Source organism: Oryza sativa, chromosome 12 (genome assembly GCF_034140825.1).
Source record: "Oryza sativa Japonica Group chromosome 12, ASM3414082v1".
NCBI lineage: Eukaryota > Viridiplantae > Streptophyta > Magnoliopsida > Poales > Poaceae > Oryza > Oryza sativa.
The window spans coordinates 20,549,562-20,573,717 of record NC_089046.1 but is presented as its reverse complement, the minus strand read 5'-3'; the positions used below and the strand labels follow the sequence as shown (position 1 = coordinate 20,573,717).

General features: G+C 43.3%; 2 protein-coding genes and 1 pseudogene across 5 annotated transcripts; 2 read left to right on the top strand and 1 right to left on the bottom strand.

Annotated features, from left to right (window-relative positions):
- The first annotated feature begins 159 nt into the window (after positions 1 to 159).
- On the top strand, positions 160 to 3,474 carry LOC4352349 (protein trichome birefringence-like 14; annotated as a pseudogene).
- A 1,143-nt stretch (positions 3,475 to 4,617) lies between these two features.
- Positions 4,618 to 7,403, bottom strand: LOC4352348 (uncharacterized). The gene is made up of 6 exons (XM_015762866.3): positions 7,099 to 7,403; positions 5,935 to 6,007; positions 5,776 to 5,838; positions 5,343 to 5,488; positions 5,204 to 5,260; positions 4,618 to 4,948 (listed from the first exon to the last, which is right to left on the bottom strand). Exons 1-4 carry the CDS (start codon positions 7,356 to 7,358, stop codon positions 5,468 to 5,470), a joined length of 417 nt encoding a protein of 138 aa, XP_015618352.1. The 5' UTR covers positions 7,359 to 7,403; the 3' UTR covers positions 4,618 to 4,948; positions 5,204 to 5,260; positions 5,343 to 5,467.
- A 9,449-nt stretch (positions 7,404 to 16,852) lies between these two features.
- Positions 16,853 to 21,870, top strand: LOC4352347 (disease resistance protein Pik-2-like). 4 transcript variants are annotated; one of them, XM_066306335.1, is made up of 6 exons: positions 16,853 to 17,094; positions 17,423 to 18,249; positions 18,666 to 19,962; positions 20,319 to 20,660; positions 20,817 to 20,858; positions 21,516 to 21,870. In XM_066306335.1, the coding sequence occupies exons 2-4, from the start codon at positions 17,447 to 17,449 to the stop codon at positions 20,415 to 20,417; spliced, it is 2,199 nt and encodes a 732-aa protein (XP_066162432.1). In that variant the 5' UTR covers positions 16,853 to 17,094; positions 17,423 to 17,446; the 3' UTR covers positions 20,418 to 20,660; positions 20,817 to 20,858; positions 21,516 to 21,870. The 4 variants fall into 4 exon arrangements, with proteins under 4 accessions (XP_066162432.1, XP_066162431.1, XP_015620117.1 ...); XM_066306334.1 differs by lacking the exon at positions 20,817 to 20,858; XM_015764631.3 differs by having other exon boundaries at positions 18,666 to 20,660.
- The last annotated feature ends 2,286 nt before the right edge of the window (positions 21,871 to 24,156 follow it).

Sequence of the window (24,156 nt, the reverse complement as noted above, 5' to 3'; positions counted from 1 at the left end):
GTGGCTGCCGGCCTCGTATAGTGTATACTTGAGAGAGACCGTGGGGATACAGCCAAGGTGCGGTGAACGGCAAAGCCTAAAATGGTTGAATGCCTGATGACTCGACCGGTGATACTCTCTGACGCTATCTTGAAACCCTGACGTGCATGCCTAACCACCAACCACTCTGATAATACTCGGTCTCCATTTTTGTTATCGATTCCATTCTACGCGACGCCTCCTTCTTCTTCCTCCTCGTACACATCACCACACACCACCTCGGTTAATCCCATTTCCGGAGTGATCCAAGCTTTGGCATTGCCGTACAGTTACCGTACGTGCACCCCACGTCACGTCACCTTCTCTCTCTCCATCTCACCACCACCTCCACCCCCGCCCCTCACCGCACTACAACCACCACAGCCACACCGAAACCTTTGGGCTTTTTGGCAGCGAGGATCAAGGTGAGGTGAGCTTCTTGGTCGTCCTGCTCGCCGGCGACGGCGACGGCGAGCTCCGGTTCTTGGTCAGTGCCTGGTTTCTTTGCTCTGCTGCTTGTCCTGCTGCCGTCTCGCCTTCTTGGTGTGTATTCATCTCGAATTCAGTTCGATTCATCGTCCTGTGTCAGGATACAAGCGTTTTGGTTGTAAACTTCCTCGTTTTCAATTTTGAGCCTGGGAAGAAGCAAACAACCCATCAAAGGAAATTAACTGAACCAGGATTGGTTGAAATTTGATGGAGCCACTTCTTTGTGGGGCTTCTGTTTTCTTGCAATGTGCTGCTAGAAATTTCGTTCACAATGTTTTTCTGATAAATTCCGTTAAGTCATGCTCTTCTTTGATGAACTTTGAGATGTTCAAGATCTATAATTCGTCAAAAGTTCGAAGCCTCGTTCGGAGTGCGCGGTCTTGTTTATTTTTCCTGACCTTGAAACTGCAGCACTTTGTGACTAGAATATAATTAATTCTGGTCATTTAAGGTGTGAGCTTTTGAGTCTGCAAAGCTGAACTTGCCACCATCCAGCTTCAGCCTCACCTGCCTATGCAGCCAATCACCTGCAACTCTTTAATTCTAATTAGGAAGATGTTTATGCCTTCCCAACCGATCACAACTGCTGTTTACTGCTTTGATCTCTACTCTGTACCAAACTTACCGCATGCATTCTTCTTGAAAAACAAGCACCAATTTTTTTTTGTTAATGTTAGGTGAGGTAGCATTAATCTGAACTCACCTTTTTTTTTTACTTATTGTCTACATTCTTCTTGTATGATGCAGCTGCCTGATTGCCTGACCAAACAGAATTCAGAGAACCTCTATTTCATCTGAAGTTCATGTCTTGTGAGCACAATTCAATCCTGAAGAAGAACAGGAGCCTGCTTCAGAGCACAGTAAAGGGATGAGATTGGTGAATCTGAATGGTCTGGGGTTAAAGCAGCTCAAGCTTGTGTGTCTTGCCCTCTTTGTGGTGCTCCTGACATGGAAATGGGAGAAGGGATCGCTGCGAAATCGCGGCGAGCTCCTCCGATCGGAGCCATTGGCTTTGAGCCATCCAGGTCCTCCAATTTTGCAAGCTCAATAGCTTGTATTCATTCTCTAATTGAGTTTTTTCTGTGTGTTGTTCTTTGCACTGACATTTTTTCTGTAAATTTCTTCAGTTCAATCCAACTATGTAGATCATGATATCTCCAAGGAAGAAATTTTTTCTAGCTTGGGTCCGTTAGTGCAGTCAGTAGATGAAGTAGGAAGGGAAGCTACTGCTGCATCTCCACCTCAGTCTGTAGTTCATGAAGCAGAAAATGTCACTGGTAAAAGGGAAGCATCACCTCCTGAGAAGAAAGGTCATGGCTAGCATCTCTCTGATTCCTTCTATGATCCAATGTAATTTCTATCATAGAAATATCCCCTTAAGAATGTAAATAAGATGTGAGCTTTTTACTAAATTGGCTATAAACTTGCTCAAAGAGGACATGTTCCTTAAAATCCTACTCAACTCACAGATTTGCCTAGCAAAACCGGTTACTAGTCAGAAGTTTCTGCAACTCTAATGCAATGCTGTTTCTTCTGATGCTTTCTTCATCTGTCTTGCAGAATGTGACTACAGGAATGGAAGATGGGTTCCTGATGACCGCAGGCCATTATATTCTGGCCTCAGCTGTAAAAAATGGCTCTCTGACAGCTGGGCATGCAGATTGACACAGCGAAAGGATTTTGCCTATGAGAAATTCAGATGGCAGCCTGAAGGCTGTGACATGCCAGAATTTCAAGCTTCTCAGTTCTTGACAAGGTAAGTGTATATTTGCAGGAAACATTTAAGCAACATTTTCATCTTCTTCTGCATCTTTTCTTTATCTTTCAGGTCATGCTAATCCTAACATGCCTCAGGATGCAGGACAAAACCATTGCTTTTGTAGGTGACTCCTTGGGGAGGCAGATGTTCCAGTCAATGATGTGCATGCTCACAGGTGGGGATGATCACTCGCATGTCGAAGATGTCGGTAAACGCTACGGCCTTGTCGTTGCGCGCCACGCTAAGAGACCGGAAGGTTGGGCATACCGGTTCCGAAGAACCAACACCACACTACTGGTCAGCAACTCTCTGTGACCTGGAGCCTCTCAGGAGGTCTGATCAGGCAACCGGCTATGCAATGCACCTAGACCGCCCTCCTGCATTTCTTCAGAAGAACCTCCACAGGTTTCATGTCATAATTCTGAACACCGGGCACCACTGGAACCGGGGGAAGATGAAGGCGAACCGGTGGCAGATGTACGTCTCCGGTGTACCGAGCCATGACCGGGATATCGCCGTCATCTGGAAGGCGAAGAACTTCACCATCCACAATGTTGTCAGGTGGCTGGATGATCAGCTTCCAAGGCACCCCCATCTGAAGGTCTTCTACAGGTCATTGTCACCAAGGCATTTCTTCAATGGTGAGTGGAACACTGGAGGAACATGTGACAACAAAGATCCTTTATCCAAGGGGAATTCGGTGTTTCGGAATCGTTCTGACGATGCCGAAGCCGAGGGAGCGGTGAGAGGCACCGGAATCAAGTTCTTGGATATCACCGCGATTTCGCGGCTGAGGGATGAAGGGCATATATCCAGGTACAGCATCAAAGGTAGAGGAGGGGTCCAGGATTGCTTGCACTGGTGCCTTCCTGGTGTTCCAGACACATGGAATGAGATCCTGGCTGCTCAATTGTAGCTGCCTGCTGCCATAGTCAACACATTTTTCTTTTGATAAGCTCTAACCATTTTACCTGATGTTATCATCATCTGAGAAAAAGCAGCTATTTTTCATGTAAATCTGGGATAACCATTCAATAAGTTTCTGTACTTTTCTGGGATTAGCCACACACATACACACACCCCATCATTCTTCAGGACTGAAAATGAAATTCTTGTGTAGATTCAGACATGAGTTTGTACAATATACTGTTTTCCGTTACTACATTCTTTTTCTAAATTATGATGATATCATTTTTTTCATGGAGATATATTACATGGTTTCTGGCTACAGAATTTAAAGAAAATCACGGCCAGTTTGTTCATCATGTACTCTAGCAAATGCTAGATGTAGCTAAACTATGTAGTATCCCACATAATTATATGGTCAAAATCTCTTATATTTTTGAACAAAGGTAGTACTTATAGGCTATTGCCTACAAATCTGGACAAGAGTGACAAAGCATGTAAAATAATTCTTTGCTAACATTGTTCATCACCTGTGTTGTTCAGTGCAAACAAATATATTTATTATTTACAAGAAACAGATAAGAAATTGTTAGCAACCCCCCCTCCCCCCCAAAAAAAAAAAAAACACACACACACACACCCACACAAAAAAAAAGAAGAAGAAAGAAATTGTCAACCATAATCAGCAACACAAGCACAAGTGATGAGGGTCTCTACCAGACTACCAATGGCAAGCGATCGTATAATCGTTTCTTTGCGATTTTTTTTTTAAAATATGGTTGAACTGATCGACTCGAAGGTTTCAAAATGGTCTGAAATTTTCTGCAGAATTATACTCCCTCCGTATTTTAATGTATGACGCCGTTGACTTTTTAACCAACGTTTGGCCACTCGTCTTATTCAAAATTTTTATGCAAATATAAAAATACTTATGTCATGTTTAAAGAACATTTGATGATAAATCAAGTCACAATAAAATAAATTATAATTACATAAATTTTTTGAATAAGACGAAAGGTCAAACGTTTGTTAAAAAGTCAACGGCGTCATACATTAAAATACGGAGGGAGTATGTTCTTTGCAATGTTTCGTATGATTCCAGAAGGCCTGCAAGTCTGGCTTTGATGTAGTCAACCGCACCTTCAATGCCAAGTTGTAAATATTTGAAGGTGCCCTGTTGCAAAGGTCATCGAGAGATACGAGCCATACGTTGAACAATTCAAATAGACCGTGTTTACCACTCAGTCGTAATTTCAACGAATAATAATTTTCATGAATCTAAACGAGTGCGATTTCATGTGAGAAGACCAATTGGAAGTCTTTCCTATCAGTAAACAGCTAAACGAGCAGCTAATCCCTAGTGAAAAAAAGCTTAACCATACAGAAACAGCAAAGGGAGAAATTAATACTTGAGTAAAAAATATCGGGAAACACTCAGATGCATATGCTAGTAATAATATGAAAATTGAAAACATTATCAGCCCAGGATCAAATGTAATAGTTTTTAGTGACAACGGTGATGCGACAACTATCTAAGTGCTGGCATGAACACAGACGGTCATGCCATAACTAGAATAACAGGGAACAAAAAACTTGTAAATATAACCAACAGCACTGGTGGACTAAGCGGTAGTATCAAGACAAATCCAAAAGGCAGCAAATGACAGCACTTCCAACAAACTGTCAATCATAACTTGCATTCAGAAACTTCAACAATTCATTGCGCTTGCTCTCTGCCTGCTTGTCTTCCTTGGATTTCTCAAGCTTCATCATTATCTGTCAATGCAAATGCATCAAATCTTTTGCCTTCCTAAAATAATTTGTTATGAGGGGGGCATATGCGAGGTAGCCCATTCTGTTTTATTGAATTTAACAACCGATGGAACAGTTTGGATACTGAAAAATTGTTCATATTTCATAACCTTACTTTGATCAGAAGATTTTTTATTTCAACAGGCACCCCCCCCCTTACCCCCCTCTATTGTACAATTCAAAAGGTGTACATTGAAGTGGTCAAGAGACTATTCTCACCTTTTTACCAGAGATTGCACTCCTTTGAACACCTTCATCCTTGTCACGTCCAAGAAACTGATTTACAGAATAAAGAATGTTTCATATGTTAAATAAAACAAATAGAAAAGAAAAATGTAAAGCCAAGTATCTAATATACCTTGGAGAGCTGCACGGGGCCACTAGTACGTTCACTATTTTCTTCTGTGTAGAGCTCCCGCATTGAAGAGAACAAAACCAACCAATCAACCAACAAGCCAACCAGCAAGCCAATCCACCATGTTGTCACTCGTTCACGAATCCCAGCTCCAATGTCAAAGAGCCAACCCAGAAACAGGCAGCAAGATATATAAGGACCTCTTGTATTTAAATGTAAACCACATATATTTTAAGTCTACATATCTACTTCATAAGACATGACCCTGTAGATTTCTATTAATAGATATAGCATGGCACTGTAACAGCAATCAAACGCAAGTATGCAACCAACACTTGCTGATTTCTAGAGAGTGATTATTACATGCAACACAGATTCAATTCACTGAAAAGTTAAACCAAGAAAAAGGTATTTTCTGAATAAATAGGATTTTTACCTCTTTATGTTTGCTCTTGTCTCGTTTAGAATGCCTATCCTTGCTTCGCTCCCTCTCCCTAGACTGTCAGGTAAGTAAATACAATGAGGCCACATATTCGACGCATGGAGAAAAAATCTAAATGAGAAATCAAATATGAATGCATTGATGGGGCAGTACCTTCCTTGATGATCTGCTCTTCTTGTGCTTGCGTGATTTGCCCTCATGTTCACTGTCGTAAGAGCTTGAGCTACTACAAAAAGCACCAGAAACTTCAAAATAACAGTGGTGGCATAAAGCAAACAGGAATATAAGTTTCGCAAGAAGCAAAATATCTCTATTTTTTTCAGTGTAGCAGAGAAAGCCAAGACAGCTTGAAGGCTAAAACTAGGGAAAAACTTGTTGCTATGCCGATCCATGTCATCCAATTGAATGATTCAAGCCGTAACAATGTAATGCAAGACTATGGCATTTTTTGTTTCAAAACTTCCCTGGTACCTAGATTCTGAACTATGCTTTAGCTGCCTAAACTTGATGCCATGATAACTCCTAATCACAGATAAATTGAATTCAAAAGAACAAAGCATCATAGCTCCGGTAAATGCCATGGATTGCCACCCTCTCAGGCTTACAGAATATTTAACTGACTGAAAAGGAATTTTAAATGGAGATGCGAACACTCATCTTCAATAGTGAGCTCAAATCATATCTAAGAAATCCTTGTCCTACTGCTGATAGAACCGATCACTGACTATTAAACTAGGAAGGAATGAGGCTTTGTCCTACTACTGTTGCGATTGTTACACATTGAAAAAGTACATCACAGAAATTCTCCAAACCATGTAGATTCGAGCTAGCATTCAGTGCTCATTACTACTCCCTCCGTTTCATAATGTAAGACTTTCTAGCATTGTCCACATTTATACATATGCTAATGAATCTAGGCACACATATATGTCTAGATTCATTAACATCTACATGAATATGGACAATGCTAGAAAATCTTACATTATGAAACGGATGAAGTATCAAGTTGAAGTGAAATCCTAAAATTTTTCTCACGGTTAGGGCTCTCGTTGCTCAAGTAAGGCACGACCAAACCAAACTGAACAAATAAATCCTTTGTTAGTTGTAAAACAACCGAAAATTCTTCACGTCCTTGTGCAACTAATTCGTTATCCCCTTAATACCACTCCTGATGTAGCGTCAATCATGGGTCAAGATAAACTATCAGAGGAGCTAACGAGCAAAATTCATTCACAGAGATCGATCTGGGCCTAACCCTAGCACAAGAAACCTAGAAAGGAAGGATGAGGAGGAGGAGGGGGAGGGGGAGAGCCTCGCCTGTAGCTGTCGTCGTCGGACGGGGACCGCCGCCGCTCCCTCCGGCGCCGCTTGTGGCGGGACCTCCGGTCCTTGCGCGCCTTCAGCGCCGACGACGAGGACGACGCCGCCGCCGCGGCATCCTTCCGGTGGCCGCTGCGGTGGCGGGCGCGGCGTCGGCGTCGGTCGCTCCCCGAGGACGAGGACGAGTCGGAGGAGGAGCCCGAGGTGTCGGTGTAGGAGGACGACGAGGAGGTCGCGGCGGCGGCCGGCGGCGCCATGGAGGGAGCTCGTCGCGGCGGCGAAGAATCGAGGCGGATCTGTCTGCGGGAGACGGGTGCGAGGGTACGCGAGGTAATGGGCCGAGGAGCCCGTCACGTGACGCACGTGCGAGGTGGCGTGTGGCTGACATGTGGGCCCACGAGTAATCCGGCCCATCTGAAATTTGATGAAATTTTAGATTTTTTTTAAAAACCTTTTTAGTAACTTTTAGTTTTTAATATACTCTCCCAAATTTTATTCCTAAACCGGGTTCTAGTTTGAAAATGAGAATCTGCCGAATCGCTCATGTCATGATCTTCTACATCCTAGGCCTCTTTTGCGATAGTCTTCCTTTAAAATTAAATTTTAAAAAGTTTGAATTTTCTTTTTAAAAAAATCAGTATTTTATGTGAACTTGGTATGGAGAAATCCCATTCGGACGGTTGGTTGTAGTCATACCTACGAAACAGAAATGCACTATGACTTACTCTCCACTAACAAATAAAATGTTGTTTTAGATTAGGTTTTCATGTATTCAGATTTTTCAAGTCTTTGTAACTTCCTTGAACTTTAAAATTTTGAAATATCAATATTTTTATTTTGCAAATATCTATATAGAACATTCATACATATGTGTCAAAAGCACATGAAATTGTACTAATTTTTCTATTGATGTACGGAGAAGGGGTAGTGGTGAATTGGTGATCGGATGAGTGGTAAAAGAGTTAGACTGGGCTGAAAGGAGTTGTGTTAACGGTAGCGCTTGCGCATGGAATATTGTTCCGAGCACCGCACGTCGCGCCCAGAGTCTGCAAAATCCGTGTTCGGTTGCCCATGTTCGTTCTATGTAGATTAGATATATTTGAATTCGGGGTAGTTGTTGAAGATACACCGCTGGAGGTAAATCAATTACTGTGGGTTAATAGGGAAATGCCTAGGCCGACTCCCGATGCTTGGGGGCTATGACTAGTCGGACAGAGTGTTTAAACGTACAGAGTCATCTGCTCGGGGAAATCAAAATTGACAAGAGGAGAAATACATATTTATAAATATTTTAAAATACTTGATTTTTTCTCGAGTATTATATTTATATCAGATACTACTCATCCTATATGTTTGTTCTGCAGGATCCAGATCCAGATATGCATAAAAGGGATTCATGGCTTTAAGCTTATCTCTTACGCTCCAGGAATGGATCAGTCAGAACATCACCACCGGCTCGCCTCGACCGCCGCCGACTGGTGTTTCCGCCTGCACGGCTGGCCTATTACGCCGCCGTTGTTGGGCGTCTACGTCTTCACCGACCGGCCGCCTCGACCGCCGCCGACTGGTGTTTCCGCCTGTACGGCTGGCCTATTATGCCGCCGTTGTTGGGCGTCTACGTCTTCACCGACCGGCCGCCTCGACCGCCGCCGACTGGTGTTTCCGCCTGCACGGCTGGCCTATTATGCCGCCGTTGTTGGGCGTCTACGTCTTCACCGACCGGCCGCCTCGACCGCCGCCGACTGGTGTTTCCGCCTGCACGGCTGGCCTATTATGCCGCCGTTGTTGGGCGTCTACGTCTTCACCGACCGGCCGCCTCGTCTGCCGCCGACTGGTGTTTCCGCCTGCACGGCTGGCCTATTATGCCGCCGTTGTTGGGCGTCTACGTCTTCACCGACCGGCCGCCTCGTCTGCCGCCGACTGGTGTTTCCGCCTGCACGGTTGGCCTATTATGCCGCCGTTGTTGGGCGTCTACGTCTTCACCGACCGGCTTGCCTTCGCCGCCGCCGACTGGTGTTTCCGCCTGCACGGTTGGCCTATTATGCCGCCGTTGTTGGGCGTCTACGTCTTCACCGATCGGCTTGCCTTCGCCGCCGCCGACTGGTGTTTCCGCCTGCACGGCTGGTCTATTATGCCGCCGTTGTTGGGCGTCTACGTCTTCACCGATCGGCTTGCCTTCGCCGCCGCCGACTGGTGTTTCCGCCTGCACGGCTGGTCTATTATGCCGCCGTTGTTGGGCGTCTACGTCTTCACCGACCGGCTTGCCTTCGCCGCCGCCGACTGGTGTTTCCGCCTGCACGGCTGGCCTATTATGCCGCCGTTGTTGGGCGTCTACGTCTTCACCGACCGGCTTGCCTTCGCCGCTGCCGACTGGTGTTTCCGCCTGCACGGCTGGCCTTTATGCCGCCGTTGTTGGGCGTCTATGTCTTCACCGACCGGCCGCCTCGACCGCCGCCGACTGGTGTTTCCGCCTGCACGGCTGGCCTATTATGCTGCCGTTGTTGGGCGTCTACGTCTTCACCGACCGGCCGCCGCATCCGCCGCTGACTGGTGTCACCGCCTGCACGGCTGGCCTGTTATAACGCCAACTGATGCTATCTTCTTCACGGCTGGCTACATCGCTGTCACTACTAATAGGCATCAGTATCTTCAACACAAGCTGCCTACGTTTGCCATGGCTGCCGACTGGTTTCTTCACTTCCATGGCTGCATGATTCTGCCAGTGTTGATTGGCCTTACCATCTTCATCGCTGGTCGTCTCGTCTGCTGCTGACTAGTGCCCTCGCCTCTACGTCTGGTTTATACAGCTACCATTACTGATGGACATCATCGTCTTCCGTCGCCGATTGGTTATGCCGCCGCCGACTGGTGCTTTTATCTTCACAACTGCGCGTCTTCACTACCGGTTTGCTTCTGTTGCCGCCGACTCGTGTTCACTTCATCACGACTATGCAACTTTGTCACCATGGTGGAGCAACTTCATTTTTATTATCTTCGGCATCGGCAAACTCTATTGCCTCTACTTCGCAAGCTTTGCTACTTCATCAACCACGACGACTACCAGTGTTTCGACACCTCGGCATACGTCACCAAATATGATACCGTGTTATTTTATTACAACAAGTGGTGTTCCAATCTTCAATATTTATCTTCACTCAAGCAATAACTATTCGACGACAAGAGGCTACAGTTCTCGACTCTATGTTCAGTTGTTTCCCAACTAATCAAAGAGTCGGGGGCTACACAAATACAAGGCTCAAAATTTGACAAATTTTATGTCAAGCTGAAGAAATCAATTCATCAACCCACGAGTCAACTCCAGGAGTCATTATCTTCATCTTTGCTTCGGAGCAGACATTCTACTTCAACAACTTCAAATATTTCGGTTTAGACGAGTTGGGCAACAACATCAACTCTCCTCCAATTATTTGTCTTCACGGTTGGCCTACTACGCAACTGCCAATAGAGGATCTCATCGTTATCATCGGCTGCTACATCGCTATTGACTGGATCACCGACATCGTCATCTTCATCAACATCTTGTCAAGCCTCTTCAACATAGCCTACTCTGCTGCCGTTGATGGGAAACTTTGTCATCATAGTCGGCTATCTCTGTTGCCGCTAATCATCATTACCGTCGGATGCGTTTGTCGCCGCCGATTATTTTCTTCATCTTCATGATTGGTGGATTTCGCCATCACCGTTGATGCGCGTCTACGTCTTCATCGTCGGTTTGCTTTTGTCACCACCGACTGTTCTTTCGTTGTTGTTGGGCGCCTACATCTTCACTGCTAGCTGACCTGACTGTTGCCGACTGGTTTCTTTGCCTCCATGGTTATGCAACTTCATTACCTTTGATTGGTGTCACTGTTTTTACTACCGCTGACATCTTCCGTTACTTCTGATGAGCAATTTCGTCTTCATGTTGGTCATTTCATCTCCATGCCGACTGCGTCAGCTATTGCCAATAGACAATTTTGACTATGACAGAAGGACAAGCTATATGCTCGGGGGCTCATCAACTCAAGCGTGAGGATTATATCTCCAATTTGGACTTGTTCCGGATACATTCCACATGGATTCATAGTCATGAGTCTATTTTCTATGCTCAAAGACTGGACCAATTATTATTCCCCGTAAGGGCTATCAACCGAATACTTGCGCCAGTCGGGATTCAATTATTATATTTATTTTGGAGTATCCCATAAGGGATAATCATTCAGATCAGAAGCTATTCATATGAGCTACACTTGGTCTATATTACCCGGAAGATTTATTACTCGGGAGCATGTTACATGCGTCATCCTTTAAAGGGTGTCGAAGGCATATTTTTTGGCCTAGGCCTAATATGTCTGCAGCCCATATTTTCAGGTGTGGCCTGTCACGTTCTTTTAGGGACTTAGGCACTTTTCGCTTAGGCCAAAGTGCGCGTGATCAAGTGCCCAATACCTTAAAATCCTTTTATACCGCAGTTACTCGACTTTTTAGGAGTTGGTACAATGCATCTTAAAAGGTGTCAAACAGTAAAGCTTTATATAGCTGCCCCGCTGACTTTTTTATATAGTCAAGGTGCTGTTTGGGTTTATCAAGCAATTGATTGGATACAATATCATTGCTTTTTGCCACGTAAGTGTGCATTTTTATTGACCAATATTATGGCTTAGGCTGATTATATATTATGGTCATTTTTCAGGCGGTTGGTAAATCCTTTATGAGTTTACTTACTCGGATGTTATACCATATATGCCATATATTTCCAGGTGTGGTGAAACCATGTGTCTTTTAGGGACTTAAGCACATCTGTTAAAGCAGTGTGCGCATGGCGTATGCCCAATACTTTGGAAATTTCTTTATTCACAGCATTCAAGCTTCTTTATAGTTGTTTTGCTATGTGAACTTTCAAAGATGTTGTCAACTTTAGGTTATACGCATCATATTTTGCCAAGCAGTCGGTATATCACTTGGATCATATTATTCGGGGATTCACACCGCATATGCTATATATTGGTATCAAGTCACTTGGTTGACTATAATTATCAAAAACCACTCGGTTAATTGGATAATTTATTCCTTGACTATATGTTTAGTTTGTTCAGCTAATCACATAGTTGGGGGCTACACCTATTAGGTGCATCTATTCGATGCACCTGACTTTATTTTTCAGCCCTCCACAGTCTTCAGATTTGGTAAAAGTACTCGGGAGACCATGGCGAAGATGATTGAAGCACTCGGCTTTAGAGTAATCTAGTTCGAGAGAAGATTATATTTTCGACTGTGAAGGTCTCAGGGGCTACTGTGGAGATTATGGGTACCCCATACCCACACGGCATGGTTATCCGACTAGTAATAGGGGATAACATATATGTATGGAATATGTAACAGATCATGACTTGGGTATTACGTTTCCCTGTATATTATGGAACGGCCTAAAGTCCTGGTTTGATAAGATTGTAAAGTAGATTTAGGAAATCGGTACCTTATTGGTTAAGGTTTCTATCTTGTAATCCTGCCCCCCACCCTATATAAGGTGGGCAGGAGGCCCTCTAGGGGGCATGAGACAACCTGATCGTCAGATCAATACACACTCGGCGGATTCAAATCCCCAAACAGGAGTAGGGTATTACCTCTCATTGAGAGGGCCTGAACCTGTCTAAATCCTTTGTCTCCGCATCCATCCACTTTTAGGTCTCGTGCGCTACCCCCTTTTATTATTGCCGAATTCATGTTTCGACACCTTGTCACAGCCAGGCTTGTGGTAATCGATTTACTGGGTAGTTAAATTGTTTGCCATAGCTAATAAATGGGTTACTCGTTTAGTAACTATGGTGACCGAGTTTGTCGTAAATGTGTTGTTGTTTCTGGATGAGGTGATTCGCATAATGCAGTAATTGAGTTACTACTACGTTGTAAGTAGACGTTTTCGTCGGTAAATGAATTATCGTATAATGGTGATTTACTGCGAAAGTTATGACATGATTGTTTCCGTCTGCCTCAACGCGGGTGGCGTCGGCCGATGCGGAGCGCCCCATCTCCTCCCTCCGCACCCTACCCCTGCTCACCGTCCTCCTCGCCTCATCCCTCTCTGCGCCTGCTTCGGCCATCGCGAGCGGCGAAGCTGGCCGATCCGCCTCGCCCGTAGCCCACTCCGGCTGCCACTCGCCCCACTCCGCCGGCCGTGCGCCCACCCTGGTTGTCGCCCGCTTCGGCCACAAGCAGGGGAGAGAGAGATAAGATAAGAGAGAAGAGGGGAGAGATAAGATCCAGTGTGTATGACACGTGGGACCCGCTTGTAAACCGGACTAGTCATTTCAAAAAGCCACAGCCCATATTCCATAGCTGTTTTGCGAAAAGCCACTGGCCACTGCTATTTTTCCAAAAGCCATAACTCAACCAAACACACTGTTGATAGAGGTGAGTGTGACGTTGTTAGTACTTGCTTTTGGACTGTGTTTATAATAAAAAAAATAAAACTATACCTACTTTTAATGTTTAAGTTTTGTCTCAATGTTTAAATATTATCTTAAAATGTTGGCATATGTATTTTGCCACCGCATAGACGGATTCAGCCAGCGAAAATTTTCCAAGTCGATCCCATCGGCCCGCGTATTTTGTTTTTTGCGTTAATATTGTTGTGCTAATTAATTAGTGAGTATTATGGATTGTGAATGGATTGTATTTCGTTCATATGTATTCTGTATATGTGAATAATTCTGTATTCTGTGCTGATAATGCAATTGTAACAGATATATTGCACTGATATATATCTAACTAGTGTAACTAAAAAAACTATAGTCCTATATATTTGTAACAGTTATACTATATTGCTATTAAATAAATAAAATTACAAGTAAACAAATTCAAGTACCAATTCATATTATTCGTATAAGTACAATACTGATATTATGAATTAACAGTAATTATATTGGGGAGGCACTACCCGTCGAGTGCCCGATCCGGGCTTAAAAAAAATCGAGCTCTGACGTCAGCATGACGCATGCATACAAAACCACTTTAAACTAATTTTTCTTTTAAAATATTTATCCAAATTATGATCCGATTGCACTATTAAATTCGTTACAATTAATTCTTTAAAACAAGACCACACATGTATATATTCAGATGAATTTTTTAGCTTATTATTGAATTATTTTTAAATGTTGCATGCTGTTCCATCAAGTATATCGGAATTGTTTCACTAAGTAGATCGAAAATGTTCCAATCGTTTAAATCGGACGCTGTTTCACCTTATATAAAAACAATGTTTCAGCAAATAGTGAAAGAATGTTTCAACTCACTGCAACATTTGATCTATACATAGTGAAACATTATAAGTACACTAGGTGAAACATTTTTGGTGGCATTGTTTCACCTTATATAAAAACAATGTTTCAGCAAATAACGAAAGAATGTTTCAATTAACTGCAACATTTGATCCATACATGGTAAAACATGTGAAACATTTTTTTGGAACAAACAATAAAATGAATTCCCTTAATATGTTGCTGATTTGTTAGAAAAGAATGTTTTAATCTACTGCAATATTAGATCTATACATAGTGAAACATTGTGAGTCCACTAGGTAAAATATTTTTGGTGGAATAAAAAATAAAACGAATTTCCTTAATAGAGGGTGATTTGTTGCAACGGAATATGTGTGTGAGACACGTGGCAGGTGGACAGTTACACATGGTGGGGCCCATGTGGACATGTGAGCGTCAGGGGAGGGAGGGGGAGGACGATTTTTCCTCCTCCCCCGGACTAGGGATGCAAATGGGTAGTCCCGCTACTCTATAAAAACCTGCTTGCTAGTTTATCTATCGCATAGTAGTATAAAATTTAGAAGAAAAAAATAAAATAAAAGTGCAATAAACAGGGAAAAAAAAGCCTGCTTGCCCACCCGCTTGCATCCGTACCCCGGACAGGTCTTATTTTATCATTCCCTCAACTACCGTGGTCCGTTGGGGACTCAGCTTCGGTGACTTAGCTAAGGCAAGTCACAGCGTGACATACGATGCATCTCGCCCGTTCAAAACGAATCCAACGAAGGTAGCGCTTGGACCCGCACGCAGGCAAAAAAAATCCCCATTTCAGCCTAACAGGAAGCCCGCACGCGCTTAGCCTCGCCCTTGAGTCCGCGTACGCCGGCGCTTCACCTCGCCCTCGTCCGGCCGCCGCCGCGACCGGGGGAGGCGCCAGGCTGCCCTGCCCTGCCGCCGCGACCGGGGGCGCATGGAGGCGGCCAGCCGCCGGGCCTGACAGAGCGGTGGTGCAGGCGGGCGGCCCACAGCCCGAGCCCGGCGTGTGGAGGAGGTCGTGCTGCTCCTGCGGCGCCGCACGTCCCGATTTCGGCGGCCTCAACTCCACGATGGATATCAGATCGCTCAAAGCAACAGCCCCATTCTGGCATTCTCATTTCATGCACAAAATTGCTCTCTTTGGATTTTGTCAACCAAAACACAATCCATCCCTATCGTATCAAGAAATGAAGGAGACATACGGGCTTGTTTGCAACGCATGAATTTGTACTAGGAATTTTGCAGGAATCTCGCATAAAAACAGCTCCAAAGATGTCCTACCCACTATTGATCAGGGCGACCATGCACAGGAACTACTGACCATGAAATTTCACGATAGCACTACAGTAACGACGGCACTCCATTCAGCATCTTCAGAGAGAGAGATTCAGAGCAACATTGCTGCATAGGACAACTGATCATAACAAGACATGGAACCTCCCACCTAGCATGAACTAAAAATTTACAGCAGAGATAGCGAAAAGGAGGAAATGGCAGCACAACTCATGTCCAGTATAAACCAGACAATACTATAAGTCCATTCCAGACTTTAAACCTGAACAAATCATGGACCTGGGCAACATCTCAAACATCTCAAAATTTTTTAGAAAACATCGTCAGAAGTTACTGATTTATTCATTCATTCATTCAAATTACAGCATATATGAGTCATACAACCAAATCAATCTCAATCAAAGATTACAGAATCAATTTGCTTCTAATCTCACAAAGCCAAACAATAACAATTCACTTTCAATCAGGACTCTGCATCATCCCAGACGGCAGGTCATTTCCACAAACACCTCGCGGGCACAGGAAAAGGTGCGTCGTTCTCCACAAACTCAACCACCAGTGACTCCTACCTTGGACGAAGCCGGGCGGCGGTGTCACCTCTCGCCGGCGACGAAGTGGGCGGCCGACTGGTGCGGGCTCTGGATGCGGGCTCGGACGCTGAAATCCATCGTGGAGTTGAGGCCGCCGAAATCGGGACGTGTGGCGCGGCAGGAGCAGCGCGGCCTCCTCCACGCGCCGGGCTCGGGCTGCGCGGCTGCCCGCCTGCACCACCGCGCCGTCAGGCCCGGCGGCCGGCCGCCTCCACGCGCCCCCGGTCGCGGCGGCAGGGCAGGGCAGCCTGGTGCCTCTCCGGTCGCAGCGACGCGCCTCCCAGCTGACTCGCGGCGGCGGCCGGACGAGGGCGAGATGAAGCGCCGGCGTACGCGGACCTGAGGGCGAGGCGAAGTTGAGTCCGTCTCAGGCTGCGCCGGTGTACGCGGACGAGGGCGAGGTTAAGCGCGTCCTGTGCGCGTGCGGGCTTCCTGTTAGGCCGAAACGGAGATTTTTTTTTGCCTGCGTGCGGGACCAAGCGCCATCTCCATTGGATTCGTTTTGGACGGCCGAGATACATGGTATGTCACGCTGTGACTTGCCTTAGCTAAGTCACTGAAGCGGAGTCCGTTGGTTATCCTCTCATTATTCTATCCTCTTCGGCTGGAGCAAGCTTGACTCCAGGTCTCCCACCCGTTGACCCGAGCTCCCCTACTCTCGCCGCCGGCCGCTTCCACCACGGCATCGATCGATCGCGGGCGACGTGGCTGAGTGGCGGCGGACCCGATTCGCGGCGCAGCAAGGGCGGGGCGGAGCGGAGCGGAGCCAGCGACGGCGCGACCGCATCCACTGTCCCGATCGACCTCCGATTCCGGTACGGCCCGGTTGATCCAGATGCTGATTTTCTCCATGTGTGTTTGGGCGTCGTTGCTTGGTCCTTCCTGTTACTAGTATACCGTACAGCGTTGAGAGGTCGCTATCTTGCGCTGCTCACGGTGATGAGCTTTGCTTGGATCGATTAGGTGATGCAGCACACGGTTGTTACCTCAATCTAGTCTCGATTTGACATGCTACATAGCAGCTTAATTATTCAGATGTCGTTTTTCTCCATGTTTTTGCGGTTGCTTGATCATTCCTGAATCCTGATACATACTAATAAACTCAAGAGGCTCATTTAAGTGCATCTGTGTGTACCCGTGCAGGCATTCAACATCAGATAGGCCAAGATGAACATCGCCACAGGGGCAATGAACACCCTCCTCCCCAAGCTTGGGGAGCTGCTGGTTGGCGAATACAAGCTGCAAAAGGGTGTCAAGGGAGAGATCGAAGAACTTGAGAAAGAGTTGAAAGGTATGACCGCAGCACTCCACAAGGTGGCTGAGACACCTGTGGATCAACTTGACCAGCAGGTCAAGATCTGGGCCAGCGAGGTGAGAGAGCTATCTTACGACATCGAGGATGCCATCGACACCTTCATGTTAAAGTGCAAGGGGCATGAACCTGCCACGAGCTTCAAGAAGGTCACCAATTTGTTCAACAAGTTCAAAACCAACCATCAGATCCACGGTGTCATGAAAGACATCATGGACCAGGTCAAGAAGGTCAGCGAACGTCGTGATAGGTACATAGTCGACGACAATGCTGCCAGGCCAACTGTTGTGGATGTTGATTCTCGCCTAGAAGCTATGTACCGAAAGGCGACAGAACTCATTGGCATTAGCAAGCCAAAAAATGAGCTAACTAAGCAACTCTTGGAATATGACGGCTCATCCAGCCAACAATCAAATATAATTTCTATTGTTGGATTCGGAGGCTTAGGAAAGACAACTCTTGCCAATTCATTATTTCAGGAGCTTAAGGCAAAATTTGACAGCTATTGTTTTGTTTCGGTGTCCTTGAATCCTGATATAAACAAGATTCTCAAGAACATTCTTCTCCAACTTGATGAGAAAATGTATTCCCACATAGATGAAACATGGGAAACGAAGCAGCTCATCGACAAAATTAGAGACTTCCTCAACAATAGAAGGTACATTTCTATGTTATACCTACCTTTTATCATTATTTGAAGATACCTTTTGTTGTACGAATAAGAGTCCTGGCTCAAGTTTTTATTGTATTCTAATATAACCGGGAATCCTAGCTCAAGTTTTTATACTATTATAATATAACTGGCTTGTAAATAAAGTTTTGGTTTTCCAATGGAACACATAGTTATTCAGAAATCTGCCCTATTTACGCATAATTAAGTATCTTTGTAACTTTGTGAATAGAAATTCACAAAGCTGCACTTATTGTGTCAAAATTGTTGGAAAATTACACATTTAAAGCTGCACATCATTTTCGATATTCAATGTGCAAGATACATATTCCTATCTTTTTTGGACAGGCTTCACATGATTTATATCTAGGTTCAATAACATGTGTATATGCTACCATCTTTAGGTTCTTGTGCGTGATTGATGATGTATGGAAAAAATCAGCGTGGGATACTATCAAACTTGCTGTGCAAGATGCTAAACTTGGTAGCAAAATAATTGTAACCACGCGAAACAAGGTCGTTGCAGAACATGCAGGCAGTGGTGTTTATGAAATGAAACCCTTATCTGATGATGATTCCAGACAATTGTTCTGCAAACGAATATTTGACTCTAACGATGACTGTCCTGCTGATTTGTGTGGTGTCACTGAGAAAATTTTGAAGAAATGTGGTGGTGTACCGCTAGCAATCATCACTACAGCATGCCTACTTGCTAGCAAACCAAGGAATTCAGAGGAATGGGACAAGGTCAATAAGTCTATCAGTTTGGGGCTTGAGAACAACCTTGATGTGGACAAGATGCGGAAGATATTAAGCCTCAGTTACAACGATCTACCTTTTCATTTGAAGACTTGCTTGTTGTCTCTAAGCAAATATCCTGAGGATGAACTAATTAGAAAAGATGTTTTGATATGGGGTTGGTTAGCTGAGGGTTTTATTACAGATGAAACACGACCTGTAGGGACAAGCTTGCAGGAGATTGGAGAGAGCTACTTCAACGAGCTCATCAATCGAAGCTTGATCCAGCCGATGAGTGAGGACAATTTTTGGGATGAAGATGGTAAGGTGCATGTTTTTTGGGATGAAGATGGTAAGGTGCATGCATGCAAAGTACATGACATGGTGCTTGAGCTAATAAATCAGCTGTCAGTAGAAGAAGATTTTGTTACAACGTATTTATCAGATGGTCAACAAACAGGTAAACATACATGTACAGCACAAAAGAAGAAGATTCGCCGATTATCTCTCCATAACAGCAATAAATCCTATGCCTCACCAGAAGCAAGAGAACAATTGTCCAAAGTAAGGTCCATTACTATCTTCGGCAAGGTCGACTCGATACCACCCTTGTCGAGCTTTCATGTCCTGCGTGTGTTGCAGCTTGAGGACTGCAGTGGAATGGACAAGAACCATCTTAATCATCTCGATAAGCTACGCCTCCTAAGATTTCTGCGTCTAGGGCACTATAGTGCCACTGAGCTCCCTGAAAGCATTGGGAAACTGGAATCTCTCGAAACCTTGGACATAAGAGGTGCACGTAAACCAAGTTCTTTTAAATCTCATAAGGTACTGTTTCCAATGTCTTTTGCCAAACTAAGGAAACTGTTGCGGCTATATGCTGGCAGAGTGAAGCTGGCGCAAGGTCTGATGCTGGGGAATATGAAATCTTTACAGGAGCTTGTAATAGAAGCTACCCGAAAGGTAATAAAAGAGATTGGTAATTTGACAGAGCTAAGGACTCTTAGGATCGTTTTCGGTAGTGAAAAAACATTTGAGTTAAAGGAATCCATTCAAACGTCTATACAAAGGCTCACCAATTTGCAAGACCTAGATTTGAGAAATAATATTAGTTTTGAAGAAATCATAGACATGCAACAGGTTCCTTCCGGTCTCCAAAGGTTGTTCATGCCCGATTCGTTTATGAAAGCATTCCCATGTTGGATCAATTCATTGATGCTCTCCCACCTCACCACCTTATCCATTTGTCTGGATTTCGAATATCTCCAGTCTGACCACCTTGATCGCCTCGCTGAGCTTCCATCTCTTCGCTTTCTCAGGCTACAGTTAGCATTTGTTTCGGAACAACTACAGGAAAAGCTCACTATCCACAGAGGTGCATGTGCATTTCGGAGTTTAAAAGATTTTCAGTTTTATAGCTCCATGATGCCATCGTTTCAACCAGGAGCTATGCCCCACCTTGAAAGGCTTTATCTTTCTATTTGGACCAGACTAAGGAGGGGTGGCTTAAATGATTTAGGTTTGGAGAATCTCTACTCCCTTCGGCATGCAACCATTTATTCCTTTGATGATGACAGCAAGGCTGTTATTGAAGAGGCACTTAAGGACTATCCTAATCAAGCAGCGCTCAAAATACAATCGATGATGATGAACTAACTCAGGTACTAAGCTGATTTCTTCCCCTAATCAACAACCTTTTTTTTCATGTACTAGCCATTATATAATGCTAGGTCCACCAAGCCTCCCACTCAACGTTTAATACTCGTATGATGTATCTTTATGAACGTTAATTTTTTCTGTCTTTGCTTGGTGCACAGTAATGCATGATGGCCTATGTACGTCTTTGATGCAGCTGCCAGGTTATTCATTATCTTAAAAAAAACCAAAAAACTCTTTATGAACGTTAGCATATCAGCGTGCAATCAACTTCTTACTCCTAGTTATACATTCCTTTTTTCCCCTCCCCCTATATCGTTACGTAAGAGAATTGTTATATTGAGATGATTTCTTTTATGCCATTGCAGTCAAGTGTCAACTATGTTACGTAATCTGACATCTCATTGTAAATAATGCTTATATTAAAAAAAAACAAGATTTGGAGGGAGAAACATCCATCCAAAGTTTTTTTTTCAAGAAATTACGAGTATGTTAGGGATTGAACACGTGATCTCAGGGTTGAAACCATACACCTCTTACCACTGCAGTATCAAGTGCATCTCTAAATAATGCTTATATGCGTGGGTCACTCCAAGTTAATTTCCAACTAGCCAAATTTCTGCATATTTGCATGGTTAGATATTTGCATGGTTTTTTTTATCTGTACGGCACAAATAATCATTCAATTGAGACTTTTTTTTTTACCTTGTACTCCTTTTCACACTACAAATCGATGAAGGGTTTTTTCCTAAATCAAACTTATTCAAGTTTGATCAAATAACAACATTTCCAAAGCAAAGTAAAATACGATAAAAATATATTCAATAGTAGATTTAATAAAAACTAACTTGGTGTTGCAGGCGTCTTACTCGTCATGTAATTATGGTCATTCAGTATCACCTGCAATCTATCATCGTAAGCCCAACAAGGGAGCACACGAACAACAGGCGATGCAACAGAGTGGGTGAAATTATCAGTTTATCTATCTATCTATCTATCTATCTATCTATCTACCAGTTGTTTTGGTTGTTTCCATTCCATGAAATTAGAATGGAGTTGTTTAGTTGGCTCTCTATAAAGAGCAGTACTATGTTATTTGGAATTCAAGCAAGAAGATATAAGACCCTGTTAGTTTTCATATTATTCATGGTGGGATTGTTGAAATGGATTATTTACTCCACGGATTGAAATATATATTCTCCACTGCATTTGTTAGATCACTTGTTTTAAGTTATATGTTAAGTTTATATTTTTTAAATATTTAATGTATTATACAAGAGCTCGATGTGCATATCCATGTAAGAAAAAAAGGATAGCTGGTTTGGCTGCTTGAAGCTGCAAGAGCTATTAGGAGTCTGTGCCACCCAGAATGCGCTGCATGACATTGGTAAGGTTCATTAGAGTTGTGATTGAGGATGAACGGGTGCTGATTCTGCATTTTTATGCAGCAAATCTCTAATGCTCTAGCAGTGTTTCATATTCATTATTGTTTTGGTGTATGTACTTCAATGAATTGTTTCAACAAAAAAAAAAGGCATATATATTATGATGCGAGTGACTTGGTTATAGATGTTTTTTTTAATTCCTATCTATATTGTGAACATGATGAATTATTACATTTGCTGGCTCTTATTATTTTACACCTTTGATTGGGTTTGACATTGTAAAAGACCACAAGCTTTCGTCCAGTAAAAGGCAAGAGATTTGCAAAAGCAAATTATCAAGTCACAACCCACAAAAAGATCAACATTCCCTATGTTTTAAAGCTTTTGCTCATGGAACGTGTCGTCTATTTCACACCATTGTTATTATTCCTGTCGTGAGCTATATGTTTTTCTAAGATCCCGTCTGTTCAAATTATTTTTGTGAGAATCTATCACAATTCACAACAAAGGCTGGAAGATTGTAGTTAGATTTGTAAGTGTTTTGATGTTTTCTTGCATTTACTTGGGAGAGTTAAGATTAGTTAGGACTTAGGATAACATTTGGCTGTCAAGAATTGACATCCAGTAAAAACACTTCATCAAAGTCTAGCACGATGGAAGAAAATACTAGTAATAAAGATTCCACAACACTGACGTCCAGTAACAATTAATTGACATCCAGTCAGTATCAAATAGGTGGGAAAAAAGATGCCACAACGTTGATGTCAAGACATCACAACAGTGAGTATATGCCTTGTCAAAGCAGGTGCTGTTGAGTATTTGAACCATAATAACTTTTCTTGTTCATCAGTTGTTAGCTGTTTTGGCAGCAAACACAGAAACTGTAGAATAATCGGCTAATCTTAGATTATTGATTCATTTCCAGAGTAGAGGATAAACTACAGATTACTAACAAGGGTGATATATAATGATAAGAGAGAAGAATAATTAAGATAAACTGCCATGTTGTTCATCACAATTTCAACATAGTTTTGTTGCCGGTTGCCCTGTCACAACCTTTGTGATGTTCTTCAGCACTGAAGCAGTGACGTACCCTACAGAAAAGAAAGACTAGCAATCTACCACTTAGGAGAAAAACTATTAATCTGAACCTCTTATCTTCTTTTGCCTCTTGGTACCAGGCCTTGCTATTTCATCATACACCTGGCATTCAGGCTAGGAAATGAACTAGTAGAACTCATACTAGTAGGCCTTTTCCCGTCTTATACAATTCAACTCTGTCGATTTTCCATACATACAGCTTAGAATTTGAAGTGATCAGAGAAGAACTCTGTTGCGTTTTGCGAACTTACCGTGGGTTCATCTGAAGATCATGTTGCTTGCAGAGGAACATATAGGCGCACGACGATAGTTATCGCGATGGTAACTGCAACTATAAGAGCAAGAATGGCCATAGAATCAGGCCTACGAGCCATGGTCAAAACAGCTCCTCCCATTGCAGCAGCTCCTCCTTTGCTCTTTACTGTAAACATTCCAAGACAAATTACATGACACTGACAGCTAACTGTTGGATACACAAGAAGTGACTTCTATAATGCTACCTCCATTAATTTCTAAATACTACTTCGTTCTAAAATATAGAGACCATACTAGATTTCTATATTGTCGCCAACATTATATTTTGAGTATTGATTTATTTCTTAATATATTATTACTAACTGCAAAATTAACATGATATATAAATATTTTAAAATACAAATATAATAAAACTCACATATGTTTTTAATTAAACTATTAGTCAAAAAATTTCAGACGATGACTTCCCCAAATGTTTCCTCCAAATCATCTGTTTTTCCTCCAAACCGAGCAAGCTCTAAAGCTAACTTGCTATATTCTGTATCTTCTCTGCGTGCTAAATTAGGAGACCTTCATAATTTCGACACGCATGCTGACATATAGCATATATTATTCACTATAAGCATATATATCTACAGGTTTATTCTCCCACGAAGAAAATAGAGCCACATAATGTTATCCAGGATAAATTCTCTACCACCACTATGATATATGCTTTTTTTTTCCACACTATAAAAGCATGGCCAATGTTACCACTGTA

Coding starts and splice junctions, on each gene's coding strand:
- LOC4352348 (XM_015762866.3), bottom strand. CDS start 7,358: ATGGCGCCGCCGGCCGCCGCCGCGACCTCCTCGTCGTCCTCCTACACC. Junction 5,839..5,934: donor AGAGCAGATCATCAAGGAAG/GTACTGCCCCAT, acceptor CTTACCTGACAG/TCTAGGGAGAGGGAGCGAAG. Junction 5,489..5,775: donor ACAAGAGCAAACATAAAGAG/GTAAAAATCCTA, acceptor TTGACATTGGAG/CTGGGATTCGTGAACGAGTG.
- LOC4352347 (XM_015764630.2), top strand. CDS start 17,447: ATGAACATCGCCACAGGGGCAATGAACACCCTCCTCCCCAAGCTTGGG. Junction 18,250..18,665: donor GACTTCCTCAACAATAGAAG/GTACATTTCTAT, acceptor TACCATCTTTAG/GTTCTTGTGCGTGATTGATG.